Source organism: Schistocerca serialis, chromosome 4 (genome assembly GCF_023864345.2).
Source record: "Schistocerca serialis cubense isolate TAMUIC-IGC-003099 chromosome 4, iqSchSeri2.2, whole genome shotgun sequence".
Lineage (NCBI taxonomy): Eukaryota > Metazoa > Arthropoda > Insecta > Orthoptera > Acrididae > Schistocerca > Schistocerca serialis.
The window spans coordinates 122,103,531-122,130,252 of record NC_064641.1 but is presented as its reverse complement, the minus strand read 5'-3'; the positions used below and the strand labels follow the sequence as shown (position 1 = coordinate 122,130,252).

The 26,722-nt window shown below is 44.3% G+C and overlaps 1 protein-coding gene across 1 annotated transcript in view; it reads right to left on the bottom strand.

Annotated features, from left to right (window-relative positions):
* Window positions 1-2,825: 2,825 nt before the first annotated feature.
* LOC126474309 (corticotropin-releasing factor receptor 1-like) overlaps window positions 2,826-26,722 on the bottom strand; it is a 260,974-nt gene continuing 237,077 nt past the window's right edge. The window contains exons 10-11 of the mRNA XM_050101774.1: window positions 9,434-9,614; window positions 2,826-3,012 (exon numbers count right to left, since the gene is read on the bottom strand). Of these exons, the coding sequence (XP_049957731.1) occupies window positions 2,878-3,012; window positions 9,434-9,614 (316 nt within the window). The 3' untranslated portion in view covers window positions 2,826-2,877. The remainder of the gene's footprint in view (window positions 3,013-9,433; window positions 9,615-26,722) is intronic.

Below are 26,722 nucleotides of genomic sequence, written 5' to 3'. Positions count from 1 at the left end.
TAATCGTTCAACAGGCCTTGTCTAAAAATGAACCGGAAATAGTTCGAAAATGGTCACGAGAATCACCAGTATTTAATTATGTGGTTTGTTCCAATTGATTTAATACATAGTCACATTGTTTAAGCAATAATCACAATGGATACGTTTAACTTCATTATGTTATTTTAGTGGTGGTGTTTTCTTTCCTGTTGTGGTTCACACAGGATATACCATTAGGTGCTGAGTAGGGACGACCAGGCTTTTTCAAGTCGAGGAAGTGAAAACGTAAATAACCATAGTTTGTACGCAGTCATTAGCTGGGTTAACTAGGTAAGCTGGCTATATACTGTGCACATGATTTCAGCTGTCAACATAACTGGACATCCAGACATAAATGACAATTGGTACATGGTGACGACTATGTTTATTTTAGTCTATCTACAATTATCACAAGCCACTCGTATTTCCCAGTTTTTAATTTCAGTCTTTATCTGGAAATGTATGAAGACTTACACGCAATCACTCAGGAACAGTAAGCTATTGTGGCGTGCCCCACAAAGCATTTTGATATGAAGGTCCACCAAACTACACATTGCACAAGAATGTATAAACACAGTTTGCAGTCACTCAAAAGATCTCTTTACACTAGTATGGGAAAGCAGAGTTATGAAACACCAACACCTCCAGCGCCCTGGATCCGTAGGACGGTCCTGGTGCATATGTGGCAACTTATACAGTCTCAGAGCAAGGATGTGTGTTCGAAGGAAACATTTTGCTGACAGTCTCTTATGACGTTCATTTCTCCGTTTACATTGCTGGTTTTGGCAATGATGTAGGGATGCCTGTGTTTACAAGGTACATATGGTTCAGTTTTCCCAATAGCAGTAGGGGTCAAGTAACTACAATTTAGACTACAATCAAGTAACATTCCGAGTGTTGCTTTCATTTACCCAGAGGCATCAACAGTAGAAGGAAGGAAGTAGAAAGTATAATCGCAATACCAATGTGGAGAACTTTATGCCGACCTTATCAGAATGTTGTTATCTACTCGTCTACTTTATACTTTAAAATTTGGAAAAATTGTTATTGTTTTAATGCTATCTTCTACCACATCCTCCAATTGTTTTAAATTTTTCAGTAAAACTTAATCCGAAAATTTAAGTGTTAGTATTTGGTGTGACTATTCACAACAAAATTAATATTCATATTTTCATGTTCAGGACGCTTTTATACTTCAGTATATATTTAAAAGCGTGTTGTGAACAAAAGTTTACGAGAATTAACGAAAACAGTATTTTTCTATTTATTTCTTTTGTTGGTCATAAAATACTGCCCTTGGGTTTGGAAAACAAGAGGGTATTGCTAATATTGTTCTAAATTAAATTTTCAGGTTCTGAAATGTACTTACTCGTTAGTACCTATTTAAAAACTGTGTTGTTAATAACGAGTAAAAACATTTAACGATTTTTTTCTAAACGTTTTTTTGGAGGAAGGCATAAAGTATACCCCACCCCTTCGGTAGTAAGCATTGCGGAAAATACATTGGTGTTGCTAGGGTTAATCACAGCTTATTACAGATATCTCACTTCACCAGGAGGACAGTAACTATGATGTAGTTCAACCATGTACAAATCACTAGTTCGGTTGCATGCTACGTTGATATGGTGTAACTGATGTCTATGAGAGTAGTGCTGCAGTGTCTCCTTCCTCTTTCTTTCTTGTATCTGCTAGGCAACAACTGTGTACCCTACGGTGCCAAAGACAACTGTCCTTTCTTCTGTCTTTCGTCCAACACTATCACACATCAGATGATGGCTATCCATGTAGCACGCTGCAGTTAGTTTACTTCAGTAACAATAAGCTCTTATGTTAGTTTATGGTTTACTGCAATGGGATGAAGTCTGTCATAAGAAGGCAGGAGGCAACTGACAACTAAGCAGAGCATCAGCTAGCAGAAATAGTTAGACCACTTCAAACAAGGTAATGGCCTAAGCTGGAATGAAGCAATAGATGATAAAAATTCAGTCTACAGAAAGTTTGAGTAGTCACAGCAACCCTTAGAAACTGCAGTGTTACTATCTGCACCATTGTTAGTATTTCAAACTCACAAAACAGCACTTGGCCCCTTGTGTGCTTCAGAGTCAGTAGTATGCATTTCACAGGGGTCGCAAATGCCCTTCCAGATATTTTGAGATATTAGGTAGTGCTATGAGGACAGCAGGTGGGAACTACATCCTTGTTACGCAGCATTGGGTGTAATATCAGACTCCATGCTGGCCATTACATTATGTACAGTGGTATCGCAGCTATTGGCCTTTTTGAGACAGCAGGTGGTCCTTCTCCACTGAGACAGTGGCCTCGCCTGATTTTGCAAATTCCAACTGTTCTTATGAGACAACAGGTAGTTGTCTGTCTCCACAGTGGGCTGCAGTGAGCACACTAAAGCAGAGTGCATGTGTGTCACCACTGTACCACTGTTGATGCTGACTACTAAGGAGGCAAAGTATGATGAATACCACATGGTCTCCACAATGGTGACAGCATGTCCACAGGTGTACACAAGCAGTTCGGTGTTTGCAGCACACCCAGTTACTGTTGAGCTGCCATGAGACAGCAGGTGATGCTGAACCCACGTGGCAGAAAGAAGATTAGCAACACTGTAGTCTCAGGAGATCCACGTCACCAGGTCAGATGGATGCTGCAGATGTCACTGTGCCTTGTAAGACAGCAGGTGGCAGCTATTGTTATGTTGGCAGGTGGCAGCTGATGGCCACAGCTGTGGCAGGCAGCAGATGTTGGCTACCACTGCAGTAGCAGACACCAGATTCTGGCTACCCCGAGGCAGACAGCAGGTGGCGGCTACGCCCGTGGCAGACAGCAGCAGACCCTCTGCAGCTGTCAGAAGCCATCCATACTCGCCAGCGTTGTGTGAGCAGCTCCACAACTTTCGCTGCTCCGGGAATGTGAGCGAGCTCCTCCTCCGCGGTACTTGTCCGACAGCAGGTTGTAAGACCGCCTCACTGCGCTGTGGACCTGCAAAAGACAACACACTTCCGTTGCTATACTTGCAATTGTCTCGCATGCAATATAATGTGAAAATCTGAATGCTCCAATAGCCATGTAATATCCCCACAGCAAATACCCTCTACCACGTACCAATTAATCATTTCAATCAAACCATCCACTTTGGAAAAGTTATCTGATCTGATTTTCTCGTAATATATGCGGCGACAGCTCGTCGACGCCAAAGTATTTTCTAGTGAGTTTATTCTTTGAAATAGCAGAGATGCATATATGCATTCTCCATGGTTGTTGGAGAGGTAACTGGGACAGCTTCTGGAGTGGCGGTTGAGGGATTGACGTGTTTCTGAGAGATACATATTCTGCTTTCCTTCTCGCTAAAGCGAGCCAATTAACATTTGTGGCACTAGCGGTTTGTTTTGAAGAGAAAGAGATTGTAAAAGGAAAATAATTAAGATGTGGAATCACCGGAGATCTGGACATGTAATGGAGATGGATTTAATACACGATTTCCTACATAAATAAGGTTTGTGACATTTTTGTTCTGGAGTGAATGAACGAATGAGTTTTTTCTGAATCATTTATTGATCACGTTGGGCCTGTAATTAGTGGGGAAGTTTCAGCTGTGTCGAAGAGAGCCTGCAATCAGTGAGTCTGTGTTATATCGTCCAAAAAGGCTTCGTACACATCTGGAATTCGCAATATTTCGTAAAAGGAACAAATTGTCCAAACGATTGATTCTCCCGACTGTCTGCAGTGTTTAACAGTAATAATAAATGTAAAGATCTCTTACAGCAAGCCAGCCGCTGATTACCAAGACGAAGGACTCCACCAAAGATTCTATTTGGGCTGATTCTTTTTATCTCTATATCACGTAATGAAATGGTTCAAATGGCTCTGAGCACTATGGGACTCAACTGCTGAGGTCATTAGTCCCCTAGAACTTAGAACTAGTTAAACCTAACTAACCTAAGGACATCACAAACATCCATGCCCGAGGCAGGATTCGAACCTGCGACCGTAGCGGTCTTGCGGTTCCAGACTGCAGCGCCTTTAACCGCACGGCCACTTCGGTCGGCTACGTAATGAAATCTTATATAAAAACTGTACATAGATAAAGGAGAGAAAGAGAGAGAGCGAATGAAAATAGAGATAATACTAATAATCCTCCATTAGTCTAATTTTTCGCCTGTCTTATCACGGATCAGCCAAGACCTGGGAGGGCCGTACTTTACTGTACAGACTTATGTGTAAAGGTGAAGGGATCTTAAAGACAACAGATACACGTCTATACAGACATTACACAGAGATAGCGGCTAGCTGCATTAATCATCTATTCTTAGATTAAAGAGACGGCAATTTATTATCCGAACATTAAAATGTTAAAGCCAGTTCTCTCCCTTACCACATATCTAAATCCTAACTCATCCAGACTGAAGAAAGCTATTGTACCTACAAAAGTAGTACCTCCTGTTTTATGTCATATGTACTAATAACTAAAACCAGTACCATTTACTGCTACACTTCTATTTCTAAACGCATTATTTTTTGCAGTTACAAAGTCATTTTATACCACATTTGTTGAAATTGCACAGTGTATTCCCACTTCCACAAGTATCCTATGACTGCAGTGGGCACCTCGCTCTCATGTTTACCACATATTGTAGAGCTTACTACACACGTGGAAGAGTCATGCTGCAATGTACATCAACATGTGTACCTCCAACGCAGACCTGCCCATATCTACACTCATTCGCAAACGGTCTCCTCCACATTCACAGACAGTCTCTTATCCATGCACATTGAATGACCCTCTTTCCACCAAGCTTCACCAACCTCCCCCCACCCTCCCCTAACCCTCCACACAGACACATGCACATACTTTTTTGCGATTTCTAAAATGAAATTGCCGCCATTTGACTGTAAGTTTCTTATTATTCATTTATTTAACACTTTCGCGATTTCGGTTTTACAGCCATTATCTAGTGCAAAAATAAACTGAAACGAATAAAACATGTGGTAGACATAGTGCAAGGCATATTGTGCTAACATAAGAATAACATAAATTTTAAGATGACAGAGACAGGCTGGAGAGTGAAGGGGGAGGCGTGTTTATAGCGATAAGAAATGCAATAGTATCGAAGGAAATTGACGGAGATCCGAAATGTGAAATAATTTGGGTGAAGGTCACGGTTAAAGCATGCTCAGACATGGTAATTGGATGTCTCTGTAGGCCCCCTGGCTCAGCAGCTGTTGTGGCTAAGCACCTGAAGGATAATTTGGAAAATATTTCGAGTAGATTTCCCCACCATGTTATAGTTCTCGGTGGAGATTTTAATTTGCCGGATATAGACTGGGAGACTCAAACGTTCATAACGGGTGGCAGGGACAAAGAATCCATTGAAAAATTTTTAAGTGCTTTATCTGAAAACTACTTTGAGCTGTTAAACAGAGAACCTACTCGTGGCGATAACATATTAGACCTTCTGGTGACAAACAGACCCGAACTATTTGAAACAGTTAACGCAGAACAGGGAATCAGCGATCATAGAGCGGTTACTGCATCGATGATTTCAGCCATAAATAGAAACATTAAAAAAGGTAGGAAGATTTTTCTGTTTAGAAAAAGTAACAAAAGGCAGATTTCAGAGTACCTGATGGCTGAACACAAAATTTTTGTCTCAAGTACAGATAGTGTTGAGGATCAGTGGACAAAGTTCAAAACCATCGTACAATATGTGTTAGATGAGTATGTGCCAAGCAAGATCGTAAGAGATGGAAAAGAGCCACCGTGGTACAACAACCGAGTTAGAAAACTGCTGCGGAAGCAAAGGGAACTTCACAGCAAACAGAAACATAGCTAAAGCCTTGCAGACAAACAAAAATTACGCGCAGCGAAATGTAGTGTGAGGAGGGCTATGCGAGAGGCGTTCAATGAATTCGAAAGTAAAGTTCTAAGTACTGACTTGGCAGGAAATCTTAGAAATTTTGTTCTTATTTCAAAGCGGTAGGTGGATCAAAACAAAATGTCCTGACACTCTGTGACCAAAATGGTACTGAAACAGAGGATGACATACTAAAGGCCGAAACACTAAATGTCTTTTTTCCAAAGCTGTTTCACAGAGGAAGACTGCACTGTAGTTCCTTCTCTAGATTGACGCACAGATGACAAAATGGTAGATATCGAAATAGACGACAGAGGGATAGAGAAACAATTAAAATCGCTCAAAATAGGAAAGGCCGCTGGACCTGATGGGATAACAGTTCGATTTTACACAGAGTAGGCGAAGGAACTTGCCCCCCTTCTTGCAGCGGTATACCGTAGGTCTCTAGAAAAGCGTAGCGTTCCAAAGGATTGGAAAAGGGCACAGACACAAGACGATTGTGTGAAACCCAGCTCGCGCTATTCGTCCACGAGACTCAGAGGGCCATAGACACGGGTTCCCAGGGGGATGCCGTGTTTCTTGACTCCCGCAAGGCGTTCGATACAGTTCCCCACAGTCGTTTAATGAACAAAGTAAGAGCATATGGACTATCAGACCAATTTGGATCGAAGAGTTCCCAGATAACAGAACGCAGCATGTCATTCTCAATGGAGAGAAGTCTTCCGTTTTGCGGATGATACTGTAGTAAATCGAGAGGGTGTAACAAGGGAACATTGTACTGAAGTGCAGGAGGATCTGCAACGAATTGACGCATGGTGCAGGGAATGGCAATTGAACGTAGACAAGTGTAATGTGCTGCGAATACATAGAAAGAAAGATCCCATATCATTTAGCTACAATATAGCAGGTCAGAAACTGGAAGCAGTTAATTCCATAAAATATCTGGGAGTGCGCATTAGGAGTGATTTAAAATGGAATGAACATATAAAGTTGATCGTCGGTAGAGCAGATGCCAGACTGAGATTCATTGGAAGAATCCTAAGGAAATGCAATCCGAAAACAAAGGAAGTAGGTTACAGTACGCTTTTTGCTTGAATACTGCTCAGCAGTGTGGGATCCGTACCAGATAGGGATGATAGAAGAGATAGAGAAGATCCAACTGAGAGCAGCGCGCTTCGTTACAGGATCATTTAGTAATCGCGAAAGCGTTACGGAGATGATAGGTAAACTGCAATGGAAGACTCTGCAGGAGAGACGCTCAGTAGCTCGGTACAGGATTTTGTTGAAGTTTCGAGAACATACCTTCACCGAGGAGTCAAGCAGTATATTGCTCGCTCCTATGTATATCTCGCGAAGAGACCATGAGGATAAAATCAGAGAGATTAGAGACCACACAGAAGCATACTGACAATCCTTCTTTCCACGAACAATACGGGACTGGAATAGAAGGAAGAACCGATAGAGGTACTCAAGGTACCCTCCGCCACACACCGTCAGGTGGCTTGCGGAGTATTGATGTAGATGTAGATGTAGATGAAGATGCATTACTTACACAGTCATCAAATATCTGACATTTCTAAATGACATGTCGTGCTTGGAATACTACAACACGTATGTGGTCATACACATCAGTTATTTCATTATAAGATGTTAGTGCGAATTGAAAATTTGGGTGCCTGACCTTACAAACTACTAGAAAAGAATTTAACATCATCAAGGATGCATTCATTGGCAACAGGGTATGATATTTGCATGCTGAGGGACTGTATTGTCACTGACTGATTTGTCACAGTCATCGATGATTAGGGACTCAGGGGGCATCTCTGTGCGCGCTCTGTTTTGACTTTGAAGGCAGTAACGGTGCTCAGTTTAGAGGTTAACAATTTTCATAACATTCATTGACTTTGAAGGCAGTAACGGTGCTCAGTTTAGAGGTTAACAATTTTCATAACATTCATTGTAGGGTACAACCATGCCCTACCGACGAATATGTACTCCTGTTGAACAGTTTTAGCCATTTGAATGTGGTCACACTGTGGGCATGCGGGAAGCTGGATGGATGTATCGACGGATTTTGGGCACATTGTCTAAGTGGCGTGTCAACAGTGGTCTGTGGAACATTCTCACACCTGCAGACCCAGTTATGAACTTCTGTGTAGTACAGACACACGTCAAAATCGTTGAATTGCGTCGTCAGGAGCAATTGAGTCCCATCTGCTTGCAGCAGGATTAAGATCACGTGTGACTCTGGCCAGGCTACCACTGACACCATACACCACCAAGCATGGTTACTCTCTTGTCGTGCAGGAATTGACTAGAAAGTCTAATGGGAGTCTGTTCTCTTCAGTGATGACAGTGTGTTCTCCATGTATTCGAGTGATGGATGTACGTGTGTACGACGGAGACTTGGTAAGCTGCCTGCTTCAGAGTGCATTTGTCTGCAACACACTGGTACCATCCCAAGCCTCATGGTGTGGGGGTCCATCAGTTACAGGTCGCAATCACATATGGTGTTTCTGGAGGGTAAACTAACCGTTGCCTGTTATATTACACAGCCTGTTATTCCTGTACTACTGCCATTTCTTCAACAGGATTGTGATGTTCTTTTTCAGCAGGACAATGCACGACCTCATACGGCTGCTGGGACGTGACGTCCTCTTCGTAGTGTACATCGCCTGCCCTGGCTAACAAGGTCACAGTATCTCTCACAAATTGAACACTTGTAGGGCAGGATGAAGGGCCTGTCAGAATCACTACTGGATTGCAACAAAAGGCGCAAGATGCTTGGGGAATACTGAATGCCATTCGGTACCTTTATATTATATTTTTTTGGCACCCTTTACTGTGACATGTGTGTTTCATATGGACTGAATTTGTTATAGTACACACCTACAATGATGAACTTCCTGTCATCTCACTTGTCAAGAAAATGACCTTGTCCTTGAGACTACTGCATTTTTTCCGGAACTTTATGTGTTGTAAAATCCCGACGACGTATCGTTCAGATATATTGGATATTTGATAACTTTGTTAATAACTCCCTAAAAATTTATGTTGTTCCTTAGTTACCAAATTATGCGTTGAACAATATGATCCACAGGCTTTATTGGTTTCATTTCATCTTTGAACCTAATAATGACTATAAAGCCAGTGTGAAATAAAAAACTTGCAGTCAAGCGGTGGCTATTTCACTCAAAAAGTACTTTACGACTGTGGTCCCCAACGAAGGGAAGATCATTAACTTGTTATAAAGATGGAACTGTCATCCACTTTATACATTCCTATGATATTTCATGATTTTCCAGTGTAATCAGTGCACAGACAATAGAGACTATAGCAATAAAGTGGTACAACACAAAAACATTTATTAAGTTATGAAGTAAGTAAAGATACGTAAATAACAGAAGGGAAGTTGTCTGATTTCCAGCAGGTCAAAGTAGGCTTTGGACCACCCTTCCCCTAACCAGTGGTGCCAGCTGCGAAGGTGACATCAGGCGAGACCTGTTCTATGGAGTACATGCAGGGGTCAGTGCCAGGTGATAATTTACCTCTCTGTTGAGGAAGCAGAAGCTGATAGCGACGAAGGCCCCCTGCAGTCCGTCCAGCAGCAGCCCGAAGTAGGCGTAGAGCAGCTCCCAGGTGCAGGACGGGTTGGGCATCCGGTAGAGGGACACCAGCAGGTTCAGGCCGAACAGTGGCAGCAGCGCCAGCGTCCCCCGCACCGCCTTCCTGTAAACACAACAGCCGAGCCACCTGCTCACCACTGCACAAGCCAGAGGCACTTTCACTCCCGTCATCACGTATGAGCCACTGTAGTCCTATCATCGCGTCTTTATGTAGTCTAGTTGAGCTAGAGCAATTTTGTACTAGGGAAATTGAGTATTCATGAAGCTTAAACACTGACAGTTGAGCCGTGGTAAAAATTGCTGTTTTGAAGAGCTTGCCGCAGCGGGTAGTGTGAAGCAGTCGCCCTCCGTTTATGGCGGTGGCGCCGCTGTGGCAATCGCAGCTTTGGTGTCTCCCTCTGGTGGGAAAGGGGAAAGGTAGCCTGTTGATGTGCATTTAAGGGGCGCTATGAGCTCGCCAGGTTCTCCTTTTCCTTGCATACATCCGCACACTATATATTGTCCGCCGCCTTGATCCCCCTCACCCCCTGGTGTCTCCCTTCCTCTCCACACCCAACCCATTGCTGTGCCTTTACCGTTGTGTCCCACCCTCTCTCCGTCTCCACACCCTCCATCTCCTTTCCCAACGCAACTTCCACCATCTACTCCTTCAGGATTATGAGCTTCGCCCTGACATCTACCCCTCCTACCAACTCTAACCCCATCTTCCTGCCTCCTCCTCCGGGCTCCCTCTCCTCCCCCTCCCTTTTCCTGAGCGGATTCCCGCTCCTACAATTTTCACAACATTCATTGTAGGGTACAACCATGCCCTACCGACGAATATGTACTCCTGTTGAACAGTTTTAGCCATTTGAATGTGGTCACACTGTGGGCATGCGGGAAGCTGGATGGATGTATCGACGGATTTTGGGCACATTGTCTAAGTGGTGTGTCAACAGTGGTCTGTGGAACATTCTCACACCTGCAGACCCAGTTATGAACTTCTGTGTAGTACAGACACACGTCAAAATCGTTGAATTGCGTCGTCAGGGGCAATTGAATCCCATCTGCTTGCAGCAGGATTAAGATCATGTGTGACTCTGGCTCCCTCCCTTGTGCTCCCTTTCAGTGTCTCTGCATTCCCTCCTGCCTTCCCTCTTCATCTCCTGCCCCACATGTCTCCTGCCTCTTAGTGTACCCGCTGACGCCCCTACTCTCTTCATCCCACCGCCTCCCCTGCTGCTCCTTGCCCTCCCTTCCTTTTCCATCCTCTCTGACCTTTCCCTCGGCAGGTCCCACCTGTCAGTTTTATTCTTCATCGTGTGTGCTCCAATTGAGTTTTAAGTGTGCTGTTCTAGTTTTTAATACTGTTGCCGACTTTTAACCTGTGCATGTGCATTCAATGTCTTCTTTGTGTTTTACAGATCGCCAAATTTCTGGTGACTTTTTCAATTGTCCCCCATGAACGTCTCCATGTCAGTGTATTTTTACCTCCATTTTCTCCCCTTACTCTGTTTTATGTTCCCCTTTTTTATCACCTTACATTTGTAACATTTTATTCTTGTTTTAGTCGTCACGTCACTCGGCTGAAGAGCGGCGGATTGTGCCGCTGACAGCCCTATCCTGCCCATATTTGGCAGGGGAATGAAATTACAATAAAGAAAAAAAACTCGCCAGGTTAAGTTGGTCAGCCGAGTCAGTGTGGAGCAGTCAGTGTCTGTCTGTCGTCCGGAGTGCTAGTATGTGTTAGGCTGCCAGTCTGCTCGAGTTTGTTCAGGTAATGGTCATTGGCGGTTGGATCGATTGGTTGGTCAGTCGCGCACTGAGACACGAGGTGACTTGTCCGTCTTGAGTGTCGGCGCATGTGAGGTCGCCACGTCAGTCCAGTAGGCCGCGCCGTATAGCGAGGGGTAGTGGCTTCGCGGCCGACACGAGAGCAACAGGAGTCAACCCACGACATCGGTCTGGCCGGCGCGAGCTGCGACGCCGCGAGACGGGAGATCGCGGCGCCTTCCTGCGTCCGTTAAAGCGGCTGGCAACAGACGGTTCGGGAGAGCGTTTTGGGGGTGCTGCGCCAGGTCTTCGTCAGACATCACAGTTTATTAGAAGTTTAGTGATTCGTGATATGTTGTTTCATTTACTTGTTAAATTCGACTTGTTTTCTTGGTCAGTCTCTCTCGTCCACAGCTTGCTCGTCTGTCTCCTGTCCGCATTTGTTAGGCAGTCTGTCTGTCGGTCTGCCGTACGTTATTGGCTGCCTCTGTCGTGTTTGTCGGATTCGGTGTTAACGAATTTATTGCTTGAAGTGTAACGGCCGAATTCCTGAAATATGTTTTTATCTTGCCTATCATCTTGAGAGGTGGTATATGTGAAATGTAGAGCATGTTTGTATATTTTATGTAAGACTGCATTTCATGGGTTTTTTATTTAAATGGTCATTTTACTATATAAAGTCGCCACCCTTCCCGTGTAAAAGTTTTTCTTTTTAAAATCAAGTGGCACCTTTGGTGGCAAGTTAATTTTTTTCATGTTAGTGTTTGTACCATTTCCATCCCTCCTACGGGGTGCATAGTTTATGTGCTTGTGTGAGTTGTTACAATTTTTAGTTTAAAGTTGGTTCAAATGGCTCTGAGCACTATGGGACTTAACATCTATGGTCATCAGTCACCTTGAACTTAGAACTACTTAAACCTAACTAACCTAAGGACATCACACAACACCCAGCCATCACGAGGCAGAGAAAATCCCTGACCCCGCCGGGAATCGAACCCGGGAACCCGGGCGTGGGAAGCGAGAACGCTACCGCACGACCTCGAGATGCGGGCTTAGTTTAAAGTAATCTGGTGTGTTTGCAGATTTGCACCAGTGTAGTCTTTCAGATGTTGTTGTGAGCGGTCGTGACTACGGCTGTGTCAAAAGGGAGCGGCAAGATTCTCAGCTCGAAAGCTCATACTGTCAAAAAAAAAAAATGGTTCAAATGGCTCTGAGCACTATGGGACTCAACTGCTGTAGTCATAAGTCCCCTAGAACTTAGAACTACTTAAACCTAACTAACCTAAGGACATCACACACATCCATGCCCGAGGCAGGATTCGAACCTGCGACCGTAGCGGTCGTGCGGTTCCAGACTGAAGCGCCTTTAACCGCGCGGCCACTCCGGCCGGCATACTGTCAAAATTTGTTCTTTCTGCCTCTGAATAAATTGTAACTTGATATTTAGAGGATGCTTTCTGATTATAATTTTTGGATCTGTTTCAAAAAAAGAAAGGCTTTTAGGAATAAAATTTCCATTTGTTGAAAGAAATTTAATTTGTTTTCCAGTAGGACAAAGCGACACCCCACACATTCAGGATTGCTACAGGGTGGCTCCAGCAACACTCTTCTGAGTTTAATGAAATTACTGGTACCTACTTCCACGCTCACATAGTGTGATTAAATGTGTTAATGTTCTTGATGAATAGCTAGTAAATAAAGTAAATTCTTAAGAAAAGCTTTTGAAAGAAAAATTCACGGTTCAACAGTATAACTAAAAATGATCTGTCCTCAAGACAAGAAGGCACCTACTCATCACTTGCGAAATCACGCCAGACGAAGTTCGTGAACCAACATCAGGCCGTATTGTATGTGGCATGAGGACAGCTCATACTGCAAAAATATGTCCACAGAACTACACTGGCTGATCACGCAATATGTGTGGAAATTCCTGCCGAATACCTCATCCTAAATTACACCACAAAATGCGATGGAGATAGGAACCAGTGGTGGTGTCATGAGCCTTGTCGCATCGCGCAACAAGATGAACAAACTCGGCGGGAGGTGCGCCTTGATAACATGCTGGGAAATCTAGAAAACATTCTAATGAACGAAAAGGAAGATGACGAAGAAACCTTACTTGAAAATGTGGATGTACACTGAAACGCAAAAGAAACTGGTATAGGCAGGCGTATTCAGTTACAGAGATATATAAAGAGGCAGAATACGGCGCTGCGGTCTGCAAGGCCCAAATAAGACAACAAGTGTCTGGCGCAGTTGTTAGATCGGTTATTGCTGCTACAATGGCAGGTTATCAAGATTTAAATTAGCTTGAACGTGGTGTTACAGTCGGTGCACTAGTGATGGGACATTGCATCTCCGAGGTAGCGAAGGAGTGCAGATTTTCCTGCACGACCATTTCACCAGCGCACCGAGAATATCAGGAATCCGGTAAAACATCAAATTTCCGACATCGCTGCGGCAGCAGAAAGCTCCTGTAAGAACAGGACTAACGACGCCTAAAGAGAATCTTTCAACGTGACAGAAGTGCGAGCAGATGGACGTGTACGGGTATGGAGACAACCTAAGAATCCATGGACTCTGTATGTCAGCAGGGGATTGTTAAAGCTGGTAGAGGCTCTGTAATGGTGTGGGTCGTGTGCAGTTGGAGTGATATGGCCCCCTTATACGTCTACATACGACTCTGACAGGTGACATGTACATAGGCATTCTTTCTGATCACCTACATCCATTCGTGTCCATTGTGCATTCCGTCAGACTTGGGCAATTACAGTAGGACAAAGCGACACCCCACATGTTCAGAATTGCTATGGAGTGGCTCCAGGAACACTCTTCTGAGTTTCAACACTTCCGCTGGACGCGAAACTCCCCAGGCATGAACATTATTGAGCATATCTGGATATCTGGGATGCCATGCAAGATGCTGTTCAGAAGAGATTTCCACTCCATCGTACTCTTACGGATTTATGGACGGCCCTGGAGGATTACTGGTATCAGTTCGCTAGAGCACTACTTCAGACATTAGTCGAGTCCATGCCACGTCATGTTGCAACACTTCTGCGTGCCCGCGGGAAACCTACACGATATTAGGCAGGTGTACCACATTCTTTGGATTTTCAGTGTATTTCTGTCGTAAACGGGAGCTTTCCGAAATTTTGAGTATGCATTCCGAGTGCACGAGCACACAAAATTTCTCGTGAAGCCTTAGAGGTTCCACTAGCGTGCGGTCAAAAAGTTTTCTTAGAAATCAAGAGGATGCTAGACGATGACATCATCAAACCAGCCACCTCCACGTTGAACGACCACCTCACGGTCGTAAAGAAGTCCGACTATTCAATCCGTTTGGTGCTGGATTCATGACAAATTAACAGTATCATGGAACCAGAAACATATCGTCCCGAGAAGCTGTAGGCGCTCCTACAAAACTTCCATGGCGTAACAGTATTCTCGTCCCTCGATTTGCGCTCCAATTCCTGGCAAATTACATTCCACTCGGGCTGCAGGAGATACACTGTATTCCTCGACCTCGGTAGATGTTACCAGTTCAAACGACTACCCGTCGGGTTAAATGGGACCTCAGCTGCCTTCAGTCAGGGACTCGACGGTATCTTAAAGCATTCTGTAAAACGAAGAATCTCCTCTTACGTAGACAATCCATTAATTTCGGAACCGACGTAGAAAGGAAACAGTCTGATCTTTAGGGAAATACTACAGACCTTAAAGGAATGCGACGTAGTTGCCAACATCACGAAGTCATGTATTTGGATCTCACGAGTAACACTCATTGGCCATATCACCACCGCGGAATAAATCCCATCAGATCCGGATAAGATAGAGGTGATAACGAAATTTGCAACGCCAACAGCTAACAAACATTACAGTTACTTTCCTAGTGTCGCAAATTTATATAAGAGATTCAGTCACTTTAAGAAACTAGTAACCCCGCGATTATGCTCGGTCACCAGTTAGAAGGCGTCGTGGCACTGGGACTCTGTAGCGGAAGACGAATTCGAGACCCCCAAAACCGACTTGGTTAATGCACTGATTTTGTCGCACCCGAACCTGGCAGAGGAATTTTGGATCGCAACAGACAGCTTCTGGTCTGGGCACAGTCATCTTCCAGAGATATCAGCAAGGGGGGAACATAGAGCATAAGACCATCGCTTTTGGAAGCTATGTCCTCAGTGAATGCGAAAGAAACTACTCGGTAACCGAGTTGGAAGCTTTGACGGTCGTGTGTGGCTTCGAAAAATTTCGATTCTTCCTTTGTGAGAGAAATACAAGAGTCTTCACTGATCACAAAGCCTTCGAATTCTTGCTCACGGTGCAGCTCCGCACAGACTCATGAGATGGGAGCTCATGATACAGTTACCCACATACCAGGAGAGGAGAACATCGTCGTGGATACGATATCACGTTCACCTGTGGTATTTGAGGGAATTAGTGAAAGCCCACTAGAAAAAGAACACTACAGCTTGTATTATATTGAAAAGTGGCGATTGAGAATTATGTCACGACGATCCAAAAGGCATCATCAGAGAATAAGACAAGGACCCAGCTCTGTTTGCTGTTAAGAAAAGGTTAATGGACAGGACGGGAACTAAGCTTGGGCAGTTCTACCTACTGCGGAAGGGAATCTTGTTATTTCGCAGTAAAGGAGAGGGAGGGCCCTAGCGTGTTTGCATCCCAGATGAGGTCGTGAACAAAGTCATCTGGAACACCCATCTTTGCTACGCACACTTTGAAGCCAGGAAATGCTACCTGAAAGTACGCACACTGTGCCACTTTAAAGGTATTGAAAGACAGATTAGGAACGCCTTGGCAGAGTCTAGAGCCGGTCAGAAATCAAAGCACGATACAGTGACAATGCAGGCACCTCTGCAGCCCATAATTCCATCTAAACTAAAACACTTCGGTGTAACCGATTTAATGGGCCCTATTGAGCACACGCGTAGAAGATTTACACTTAAGCGCCAAAGAAAATAGTACAGGCATGCGTATTCAAATACAGAGATATGTAAACAAGCAGAATACGGTGTTGCGGTCGGCAACGCCTACATAAGACAACAAGGATCGGCTACTGCTGCTGCAGTGGCAAGTTATCAAGATTTAAGGGAGTATGAAATTGGTGTTACAGTCGGCGCACGAGCGATGGGGCATAACATCTCCGAGGTAGGGATGAAGTGGGGATTTTTCCGTACGACCATTTCACGAATATCAGGAATCCGGTAAAACGTCAAATCTCTGACACCGCTGCGGCCAGAAAAAGATCCTGCAACAATGGGGCCAACGACGACTGGAGAGAATCGTTCAACGTGACAGAAGTGCAAACGTTCCGCAAATAGCTGCAGATTTCACTTGTGGGCCATCAACAAGCGCCAGCGTGCAAACCATTGAACGTAACACCATCGATGTGGACTTTCGGAACCGAAACCCTGCATGTCAGCAGGAGACTGTTCAAAGTGGTGGGGGCTCGGGGCTCTGTAGTGGTGTTGAGCTTGTGCAGTTGGACTGGTAAAGGACCCCTGATACGTCTAGATACGACTCCGACAGGTGAAACGTACGTAAGCATCCTGTCTGATCACTTGCATCCACTCATGTCCATTGGGTATTCGGACGGACTTCGGCAATTCCAGCAGGACAATGCGAAACCGCACACGTCCAGAATCGCTACAGACTGGCTCCAGGAACACGCTTCTGAGTTAAATCATTTCCTCTGGACGTCAAACTCCCAGGACATGAACATTATTGGGCACATTTGGGATGTCTTGCAACGTACTATTAGAAGAGATGTTTGACCCCCCCCCCCCTCCCCCCCACCCTCACCCTCGTACTCTTACAGATATAGGGACAGCCCTGCAAGTTTCATGGTGTCAGTTCCCTCGAGCACTACTTCAGACATTAGTCGAGTCCATGCCACGCCGTGTTGCGGCACTTTTGCGCGATCGCTGGGGTCCTACACGATATTTAGGTGCGCCAGTTTTTTTGGCTCTCCAGTGTAGTTACATCCTGACAGTAGTGATAGCTGACATCAAAGTGTGTCACCTTACTTCCTCTGAAAGACGCAAACACACAGACAGTGTACACAGCCTTCTGAAAAGATTTCCTCAACCAGGTAGATTACGTCGATAGGATTATGGACCCCAGTTCCGGTCAGAAAGAAAGAAAGAATCTATTTTAGGAAAACACAGGATTAAACTGACATATGCATCCATAGGGCATCCTCAATCGTCCCCATTACAAAGGACAATGAAAAGCCCGGGAACCGTTTGCCATACATACTGTGCGAAACGACACGCCACGTGGGATGTACTCCTACACGACTTCCGGGATGTGGTGTACGATTTGCCACTGACTATTCTCAAGAAGAGCCAACCCATAGAACTAACCAACGAAGTCGTGGACTTCCCCCTGAGATCCTGAATACAACACAAGCAAATTGTTGACCTGGCACTTAGGAGCTATGTGAGGCGGGTTTGAAGAGGAAAGATATCTGAGATAGAAAAGCACGCCGAAGAGAATTCTGCAATGGTCAAAAGGTGTTGATCAAAAGTTCCCGTCTGTCTAGCAAGCATAAACAGCTGTGCCACAAATTTTACCCTGTCTACAATGGATTCTCCGATTACACAGGATCGCTCACATGAACACGCTGGGATTCTAAACCTCAAATCAAGAAAAATCTTTTGGTATTACCATACCTGTCACGTGAAACCATTAATAATAGAGGTGTTCAGTTAGGTTAGAATCAATTTGTACATAGAACATCAATGGATTAGTAATTCTAGAAGATGATGCGTAGCATAGTCTACATTATCCTTTTGTTAAATGTCTGTAATTGGTGTATTTGTAACTGTCATTTATTAGGTCATGGTACGATTCCTTGAGTAACGTGTTCAAATGAGTAGCATGATTGTTACATCGTTGTATCAACGCGTTCATTGTCTGATTGAAAATCAAAGTCTGGATTGAATAGCTCCTCGTTTTAACTAACACCCTTTTTGTGATACGATAACCTCTGCAAGTTGACTGAACTAAGCTCAGGGTCCAGTAGATAGCTGCTCGTTTTAACTGATACCTTTTTGGTGATATGATAGCCTCTGCACAGTGACTGAACTAAGCTCAGGGTCCAGCCTGCATTTCCCTTTGTGACAATTGGTCATTATGCCTTCGTATGGCACTATTGTTGTCCATTATGACGCTCCAAGCAGCATAAGAATGCTAGTCACGTAACGATCGCATGATGTACATCAAATTCAGCAGTATAGTTCTCGTACTGGCGCCTTCCATAATATCACTATGGGCTGTGAGAGTATTTCTGTGACTTTTTCACGGTACCTTATGTACGGCCCAAGAGGAGAGCATATGTTGTTTTTTGCTGTTTAGTGATGACGAGATTGCGGTCATGCCACTGAGCATGTTTGTCTCGATTTTCGGGTGTTTCATAAGTGGTATTAACTGCCCACTCATTAGATGGGTGGAGACACTATTCCTGCTGGAATTCTGTGCCATCGCTAGTCTTCTCTAGGTCTTTTTATTTTGCGGGCGTCATTAGAGCTCCGTAAGCGAAAGACACTATAAGGCACGAGCACGTACAGTGAGAGTCACCGTGATGCGTCGTACCTCAGATTCAGGAAAAGGAGAGCAGCAATAAGAAGGGGACCACTGGTGAGGATAAGGACCAACCTACATAGGAGAACTAATTAACGTTTCTGTATTTTATTCCAGCGTCTGTCCGACAAGAGGAAATCTGTGGTATTTTCGTAACATGTAGGACAAGTAACCGGAAACTAATGACATCTGTAAGTTTCAGATGTGCGAATGTAGGAGCAGGCGTTAGACAAATGGAAGCATGGTTTCAGAACACTTCGGCATTGGGTGACAATGCCGCCGAGAGTACCAAGAACAGCCGTGCGGGATTAACCAAGCGGTCTGAGGAGCTGCAGTCATGGACTGTGCGGCTAGTCCCGGCGGAGGTTCAGGTCCTCCCTCGGGCATGGGTATGTGTGTTTGTCCTTAGGATAATTTAGGTTAAGTAGTGTGTAAGCTTAGGGACTGATGACCTTAGCAGTTAAGTCCCATAAGATTTCACACACATTTGAACATTTTTGAGTACCAAGAACAGGAGGAGTATACGTGTTGTTGCCATAATCAACGAGTAGAAAGTGCTTGGAGGTAAAGTTAAGAGGTACTGGCTAAAGGAAATAAGTTAATACTAAGTGTTGTGTCGCCGGCCGCTATGGCCGGTGCTTCAGTCCGGAAACGCGCTGCTGCTACTACGGTCACAGGTTCGAGTCCTGCCTTGGGCATGGATGTGTGTGATGCCCTTAGGTTAGTTAGGTTTGAGTAGTTCTAAGTCTAGGGGACTGATGATCTCAGATGTCAAGTTCCATAGTGCTTAGAGCCATTTGAACCATTTTAAGTGCTGTGTGGAAAGTGTATGTTGGGTGAAGGGCGGATGCAGTGTTGGCCTATCATAGGGATATGCATGAGGGAAATGGTACTAACACACAGACCAGAGACACTTCACACCATACATTTAGGACGACTGTAAATTTTATGCATGTCATGTTTATTCTATATGAAAAACATTTCTACTTTTCATTTTTTATCACGATCGCTCGGGTAATTATATATGTCATCATACTGCATTTATACAAAGACATTACTTTTTGGTTGTTTTATTCATAAGAAGCTATGTACAAAGATCGATGAAAAACATTAGCAGTGAAACATAATACAAAGACAAAGCTTGTGCAGATTTTAGGACCTATCAGACCCACTATCGATGCGTCCTGTACGGCGTCACAAGGCAACACCCTGAGGACGGCGACAACGAGCACGTGCCAGCTTGAAGGAGAGCGCCTGCGCTGGGTGGCCCGGTGACATGCCGAATGGAGGGCCAGTTACCAGCGCTGAATGTAGGCCAGAACAGCTGGGGGTCTACCTGCCGCCTCTGCGGCCCAGCGAAAGTGAAAGCCACTTCCTCGATAGCCTGGCAGCCTGCATGGTGCCGAGCAAATGACAGCTGACAGCAACCATCCGTCGAACGGTTATGAATGGGACCGCCGGACCGGAGGCTCATCCCTGACGTTGAAAGACCCGCATACGAGTCGGCACCACAACGATGCCCAGTGGGAACCCCCAAGCAGCCACACCCCCTCTACAGACGCCGTGCAGTACCAGGTGGTCACGATCCGGACGAGCTACCCCTGCATTCGTGCACTATGACGAAGACTGGCAGTGGCACAGTGGCAAAGAGAATAAATCCTCACCAGGAGACTGGCTGCACACCAGATCCAACTCTGTCTCACCACCTAATCCAAGGGAAGTCTGCACTCTTTCAGCTACCTAATCGCGAGACAAGACCGGGGCACAGACGTCACTACCTGAGTTGAAGTTGTTCGGCGTCGTGCGAGTGTACTGGTTTCTCATTCCTTTCCACCAAACAGCGCTGCCAGTTCGAGATGATGCCAACAGCCCAGCTACCTTACTGATGCTGCCCTGGACCAGATAGGGGCCCATAGCCATTCGCTGCTGCTCCTACATCAAGCGCTGAGTAAAGGGCGGCCATCACTCTGGCACAGCCTCGCTGTGCCTTGATGCTCAAATGGTTCAAATGGCTCTAAGCACTATGAGACCTTACATCTGAAGTCATCAGTCCCCTAGACTTAGAGCTACTTAAACCTAACTAACCTAAGGACATCACACACATCCATGCCCGAGGCAGGTTCGAACCTACGACCGTATCAGCCGCGTGGTTCCTGACTGAAGCAACTGCAACCGCTCGGCCACAGCTTCCGGCTACCTTGATGCTTCAGCCTCCGCAGAGACCATTTGTGTGCGTGTTTAGCGCCGTGTTCTACATGTGTCACTTTGTAAATGCAAATTGTCTTCTCAGAGACTTTTGTGGATGGAGAGATAGGATTTTTTGTGACTCTGATTCTCATGTAATTCTGCATATTTTCTTGTGAAACTGATTTAATTTTTGGAACAACTGCTCGGGTGAAGATAATTTGTCAAGAGTTTATGTAAATTTTATTTGAAAACTGTGAATTTCAGATGTCTTGTAGCTACAATAAACAACATTATACTGCCATATGAAATAAGCACAACATATGATACATGTTACTTGCTTGTCTTGATTTTGAGAATGAGTGTGTTTCTGAAGATACAATTGTTGTCCGCTTATGTATTATGTATGGTTCAAACCTATTGTATGACTGGGCAGGGGTAAATCACTGGGCCACCGAACTGTGCAAATTCCACAGCATTTTGATATGAGTAGGGACATAAGCCGTCTATGATCTCAGAAACATCCCTCTGCTTGCAGAGCATTTTTTGGGAAGCCTCAGGCCTTGAAACAAGATGGAACGCAACATTTACGCCGGCTCTGAAATGGTCTATGTTGGGACGTACATGCAATTCGTTTAGTTTTACCATGGCCCCTAGTTGGACACACTATAACGTTCGGACCATTCAGATAATGATCTACACGATAAATGGGCTATTCACGTTAGAGCTAATTGAAAACCCAAAACACGTTGCCTGACGTGACCGTGGAAAAAACAAAAAAACAAAAACGAGTTTGGAGCACAACGTCTTCTCCTCTCTGCGTAGGAATTAGTGAGTCAGGGATTGGCTACTTCTTCAGAAAAGATATGGATATTGTTAATTTGGATTAGCCTTATTGGCTTATGAGTAGAGCAGACGAGTTAGAGGGGCTCGTTGAGACTTGCGATTGGCGAGAAACCCTTTAGGGTGGGGTGAGAGTTGGAGCACCACTTTGGTGAAGTTTACCAAGGTTTGATGGAAAGACAGGAGAGGATAAACCTGGCCTTATGATTCAGATTCCGGTCTGGAGAGGATTCTGGTCTAGACTTCTGTTATGAGTGGGCTGCACTTTGGACTCTTGTCTTGAGCGTAACTTCACACACGGACTGGTCTTGACTGCGGAGCCTGTTGGTTGGTTGGTTGGTTTGGGGAAGGAGACCAGACAGCGAGGTCATCGGTCTCATCGGATTAGGGAAGGACGGGGAAGGAAGTCGGCCGTGCCCTTTCAAAGGAACCATCCCGGCATTTGCCTGGAGCGATATAGAGAAATCACGGAAAACCTAAATCAGGATGCCCGGACGCGGGATTGAACAGTCGTCCTCCCGAATGCGAGTCCAGTGTCTAACCACTGCCCCACCCCGCTCGGTGCGGAGCCTGTGTTGAGGACTTAGCTGTACCAACGGTTTAGACCTCAGTAGTCTCGGACAACTCGCTGTGCCGAGGGCGATCCTATTCATGACAGGCTTGCAGCTTTCATGTTTGATCTCCTTGTGCGCACGGCCGTATAAGTGAGTCAAGTTGGTTCATGGTATGATCGGCGAACGAGAGTGTCACACGTTGGAACCTGCCGAGATTTCAGGGTTGCATTAGAGAGTAATAGCCACCCGTCCATCTGCGACACTACATGTTTTGTGTCTGTGACAATGAATTACAGGTGCCGCACATCACAGATACGTATACCATGACCGTCATCTGAGGCAGCGATGCACATCTAGAAAGGGGTGTAGTGTTGCTGCTCCAGCTTGTTAGGGCAAACAGAATCACAGCCTCGTCAATTGTTGCCAGCTGCAGAAACATAATGTAACTTCTCGGTAGAATAAATCCATCAAAATCAGTGTGACACTTTAACGCTGTGTTATCCATGTGTTGAGTTAAGGGACTGATATACTTGCTGTTTAGTCCATTTGTTCAATAAACCAACCGGCCAACCATGTTATGAGTCAGAGTACTTAGTTCAATCAGGCAAACCTTAGTCTTTGCCGACCAGTTGCCACCCAGTATCGTGTTACTATTTGTTGGGCCTATTTCTGTAGCCAACAAAAATGGTTCAAATGGTTCTGAGCACTATGGGACTTAACTTCTGAGGTCATCAGCCCCCTAGAACTTACAACTACTTAAACCTAACTAATCTAAGGACGTCACACACATCCATGCCCGAGGCAGGATTCGAACCTGCTACCATAGCGGTCGCGCAGTTCCAGACTGAGCGCCTATAACCGCTCCGCTACTAAGACCGGCTGTTGCTAATAGTTCATGTTTTATTTATCATCAAGCTTAAGTGTATTGTTTTTCTATTTTTTAATCAATGAACTTGTGTCATAACTTTTTAAAAGATCAATCTCACGTTGATATATTAATCACCCATCAACAATTGACTAAAATAATGACAGGAGCACCATTTCATTAATACTATTTTAGCACACAAGCTCATTTAGATTCTGTTAAATGTGATAACCTCTAATGTAGGCTAACAACAACAAACACAGTTAATGGGAAAAATCAGTTCAGGAGACACATTGGCCTAGTAGTCAAGTGGAAAATTTACTAGTTACAGTGATTTCTGGTAGGGTGTAAACTCATAGTCTCTTGTAGCTGTACAAATCATACCGCAAGTATGGTGTGGTCTTGCAACATTTTCGAGTGCTTTTTGTTGACAGGCTGTTAGCTGAGTTCCCCTGTAGTCTTTGATTCCTCCCAGTTTTTGGTGACCAGTCACGTGAAGCCTTTCTTTCTTCCTTACACAGTAAAAAATTAAAAAATAAAAAGTAAAAAACGTTTAAAAAATTAAACAGCTGTTTGTGAGCTGGCTTCCTCATTACTGAGGATCTTTTTATTTTGCTTTGTTGCTAATCACTTTTTTAATTTGCAGCTCGTATCACATAATGAATGTTCCTGAAAGTACCAAGCCAATTTCCTAACAAAAAAAAAAAGGAGTGTGTAAGCACTTAGTTCTGTGGAGCGGATCTCATTGCCAGCAGTTTGTTTTTCCCACGTAATTCTAACAATAGCTTTTTAATGGTCGTGGAATTTATCAATATTTAATCATTCCTTTACTAATTTATTAATCTTAAACACGAAACAAGGAGACAAAGTTTGTTCTCTTAAGGAGACTGGAAGCACAGAAAGGATATACGAAAACCTTGAATCAAATCAGTATAGTCATTTTGTTTATATTACTGTATCTTCATTTGTGACAAGTGTAATATGTAACCTATGGAGCACTACAGGTATCAGGATATAGATAATCACAAGAAAGAGAGATTCGATACAGAGACATCACGCTTATGCAACTAAGCGTTTACTAGCTCGGCTGCGATCTCCTTGCATTTTAAAGACCATAGAAAGTATGTAAACACGCAGAAATTTTCACACTCGTTTCTCTCGAAGGTAGTTGAGAGTGGCGTCTTCCTATTTACACACGTTGAAGTCTTAGTTGTCCCCTACACACTCTGTTAATGCGAATCATATCGGTTAGGGGAACTTCGTACCGTCCGCTTGCGAAGCCAATTCGTTGATGGCGGGGATATGATGCATTTCTGGTATACCAGGTGGATAGTATGCCACGATTGTTTTGTGAAATATATTACAGCCATCAAAATGTGGTACTTCTGACGGTCAAGATCTGCTTTTGACAGTTTGTCGCTCTGGAGTCGCACCGCATGTTACACAATGTAGGCGATATCAATTCCGAGACGTCTTCTGTCTGTAGATACTAAATATGAGTCTATACTGTCTAAAGTGTTTCCACTGCAGTCCACTCCATTCCATACGATGCACAGATTGTTGCTTTATTTATTTAACCTGATCTTATTAGGGCCATTGGGATTTCTCTTACATTGGACAAAGATTACACACATACAGTATCTGATTCATCATAGTTACCTACGAAATAACAATTGTCGTATGAGAAGTAGTATTAAAATAATGTGTCTTAAGTGGAAATTTGAGTAGGTTAAACTAAATATGAACTAAGAAAGTTAATACTGGGTTTAGTTTACTGCTGCAGCCGCAGCCACCAATAGTAAGAATAGTAACAGTGACAGTAATAATGATATCAACGATAATGACAATAATTGTGGCAATAGTGACAATAATTATAGTGGCATATACAGAAAGAATTTATACCTCTATAACATAGACTGTTTCTGGTACACCGAGTTCTGGGGAGAGGAAATTTAAGGACATTACATCGGCTAAAAGTACTGGGAAATGAGGAAGATCAGAATGGAAAGAGTAGTGTACAAGAGCAAAAGTGTGTACGGTGACAATGGTAATCGGTGCTGTTGCTTTAGTAGATACGTCATTACCTGTCTTCTGAAGCTGGAGGTGTCCTTCAGTTCTCTAATGTAATGCAGAAAGCTGTTTCGGAGTCGGCTTCCTGCTACTCAGAAGCAGAATGTGGCTGAACGATTCTGTTGCTTTAGTAGATACGTCATTACCTGTCTTCTGAAGCTGGAGGTGTCCTTCAGTTCTCTAATGTAATGCAGGAAGCTGTTTCGGAATCGGCTTCCTGCTACTCAGAAGCAGAATGTGGCTGAACGATTCTTGATGTTGGTATTGGCACCTCCTCTCCGAATGACTAACATTTTGTTCAGTCAGCTTGTGATTACCGTATTTATAGAAACATTTCTGCTTCAGACAGACCGAGTCAAGGTCTTAGCAATGTTCCAGAAACATAGTAGCCACCGTTGGTCGCATCGACTTATCGTCAGTCCGCTCATAGTCTACTGGTGATTAAAACTGAAACACTAGGGAGGATAGGAAATAGCGAATTTTCAGTCATTTTGCGTATGCAGTACAGCACAAGCAACAGATGATTGCATTTTGAGCTGATTTTGGGCATACAAAGTGTTAAGTTTAGTAGACAGAACTGTCACATCTGCTAGCGGCAATATATGTAACGAGGCTGGACGTTGAATTGAAATGAGTTTCGATTATAAATTGGATCAGGTCATTCCATGCCGATTCAACTCTATGCCAATCTTAGTGGCTAGCCTGTGATAGCGTGCCAGTTTATCCGCAGGTGCTTTCAGTGGACGGGAGATCTGTAGGACGCGATGGTTGAGGCAGAAGTCGAACTCCACCTGTATCGAGGTACATCAGTACGGCTTGGTGACATGTGACCTTGTTGAAATACAATGTCAGAGAGTCCTCTAAGGTAGAGCACAGGAACTGGCTTTTACATACTGAAACGTAACGGTCGCTGTGCAAAACCAGAGGTAATCGCATTTTGTACCCAATGTAACACGATAATATCGCAGAAGGTGCTGGACCCGCATGATGACGACTCGTCGAATCTGGCAACACTTTTTCTTCTCTCAGCCTCGACACACGGATACGGCTATCGTGATGCTGTGCACAGCACAGGTACTCGTCTGAAAAAACACCGTGATAACGCTGTGCGTTCTCTGATGACCTTGAGAGCACCACAAGTTCGCGTCTCCCTCTGCTGCCGCTTCAGGAGAAGCCGCAACAATGGTTACTGGGCTGGCAATCCGTGAAGCTCCAGACGTCCTGCAAATACGAGGGTTATTCCAAAAGTAAGGTCCGATCGGTCGCGAAATGGAAACGACTATGAAAATCCGATAAAGCTTTGCACAGATGTGTTGGGTAGTGTCTCTAGTATAA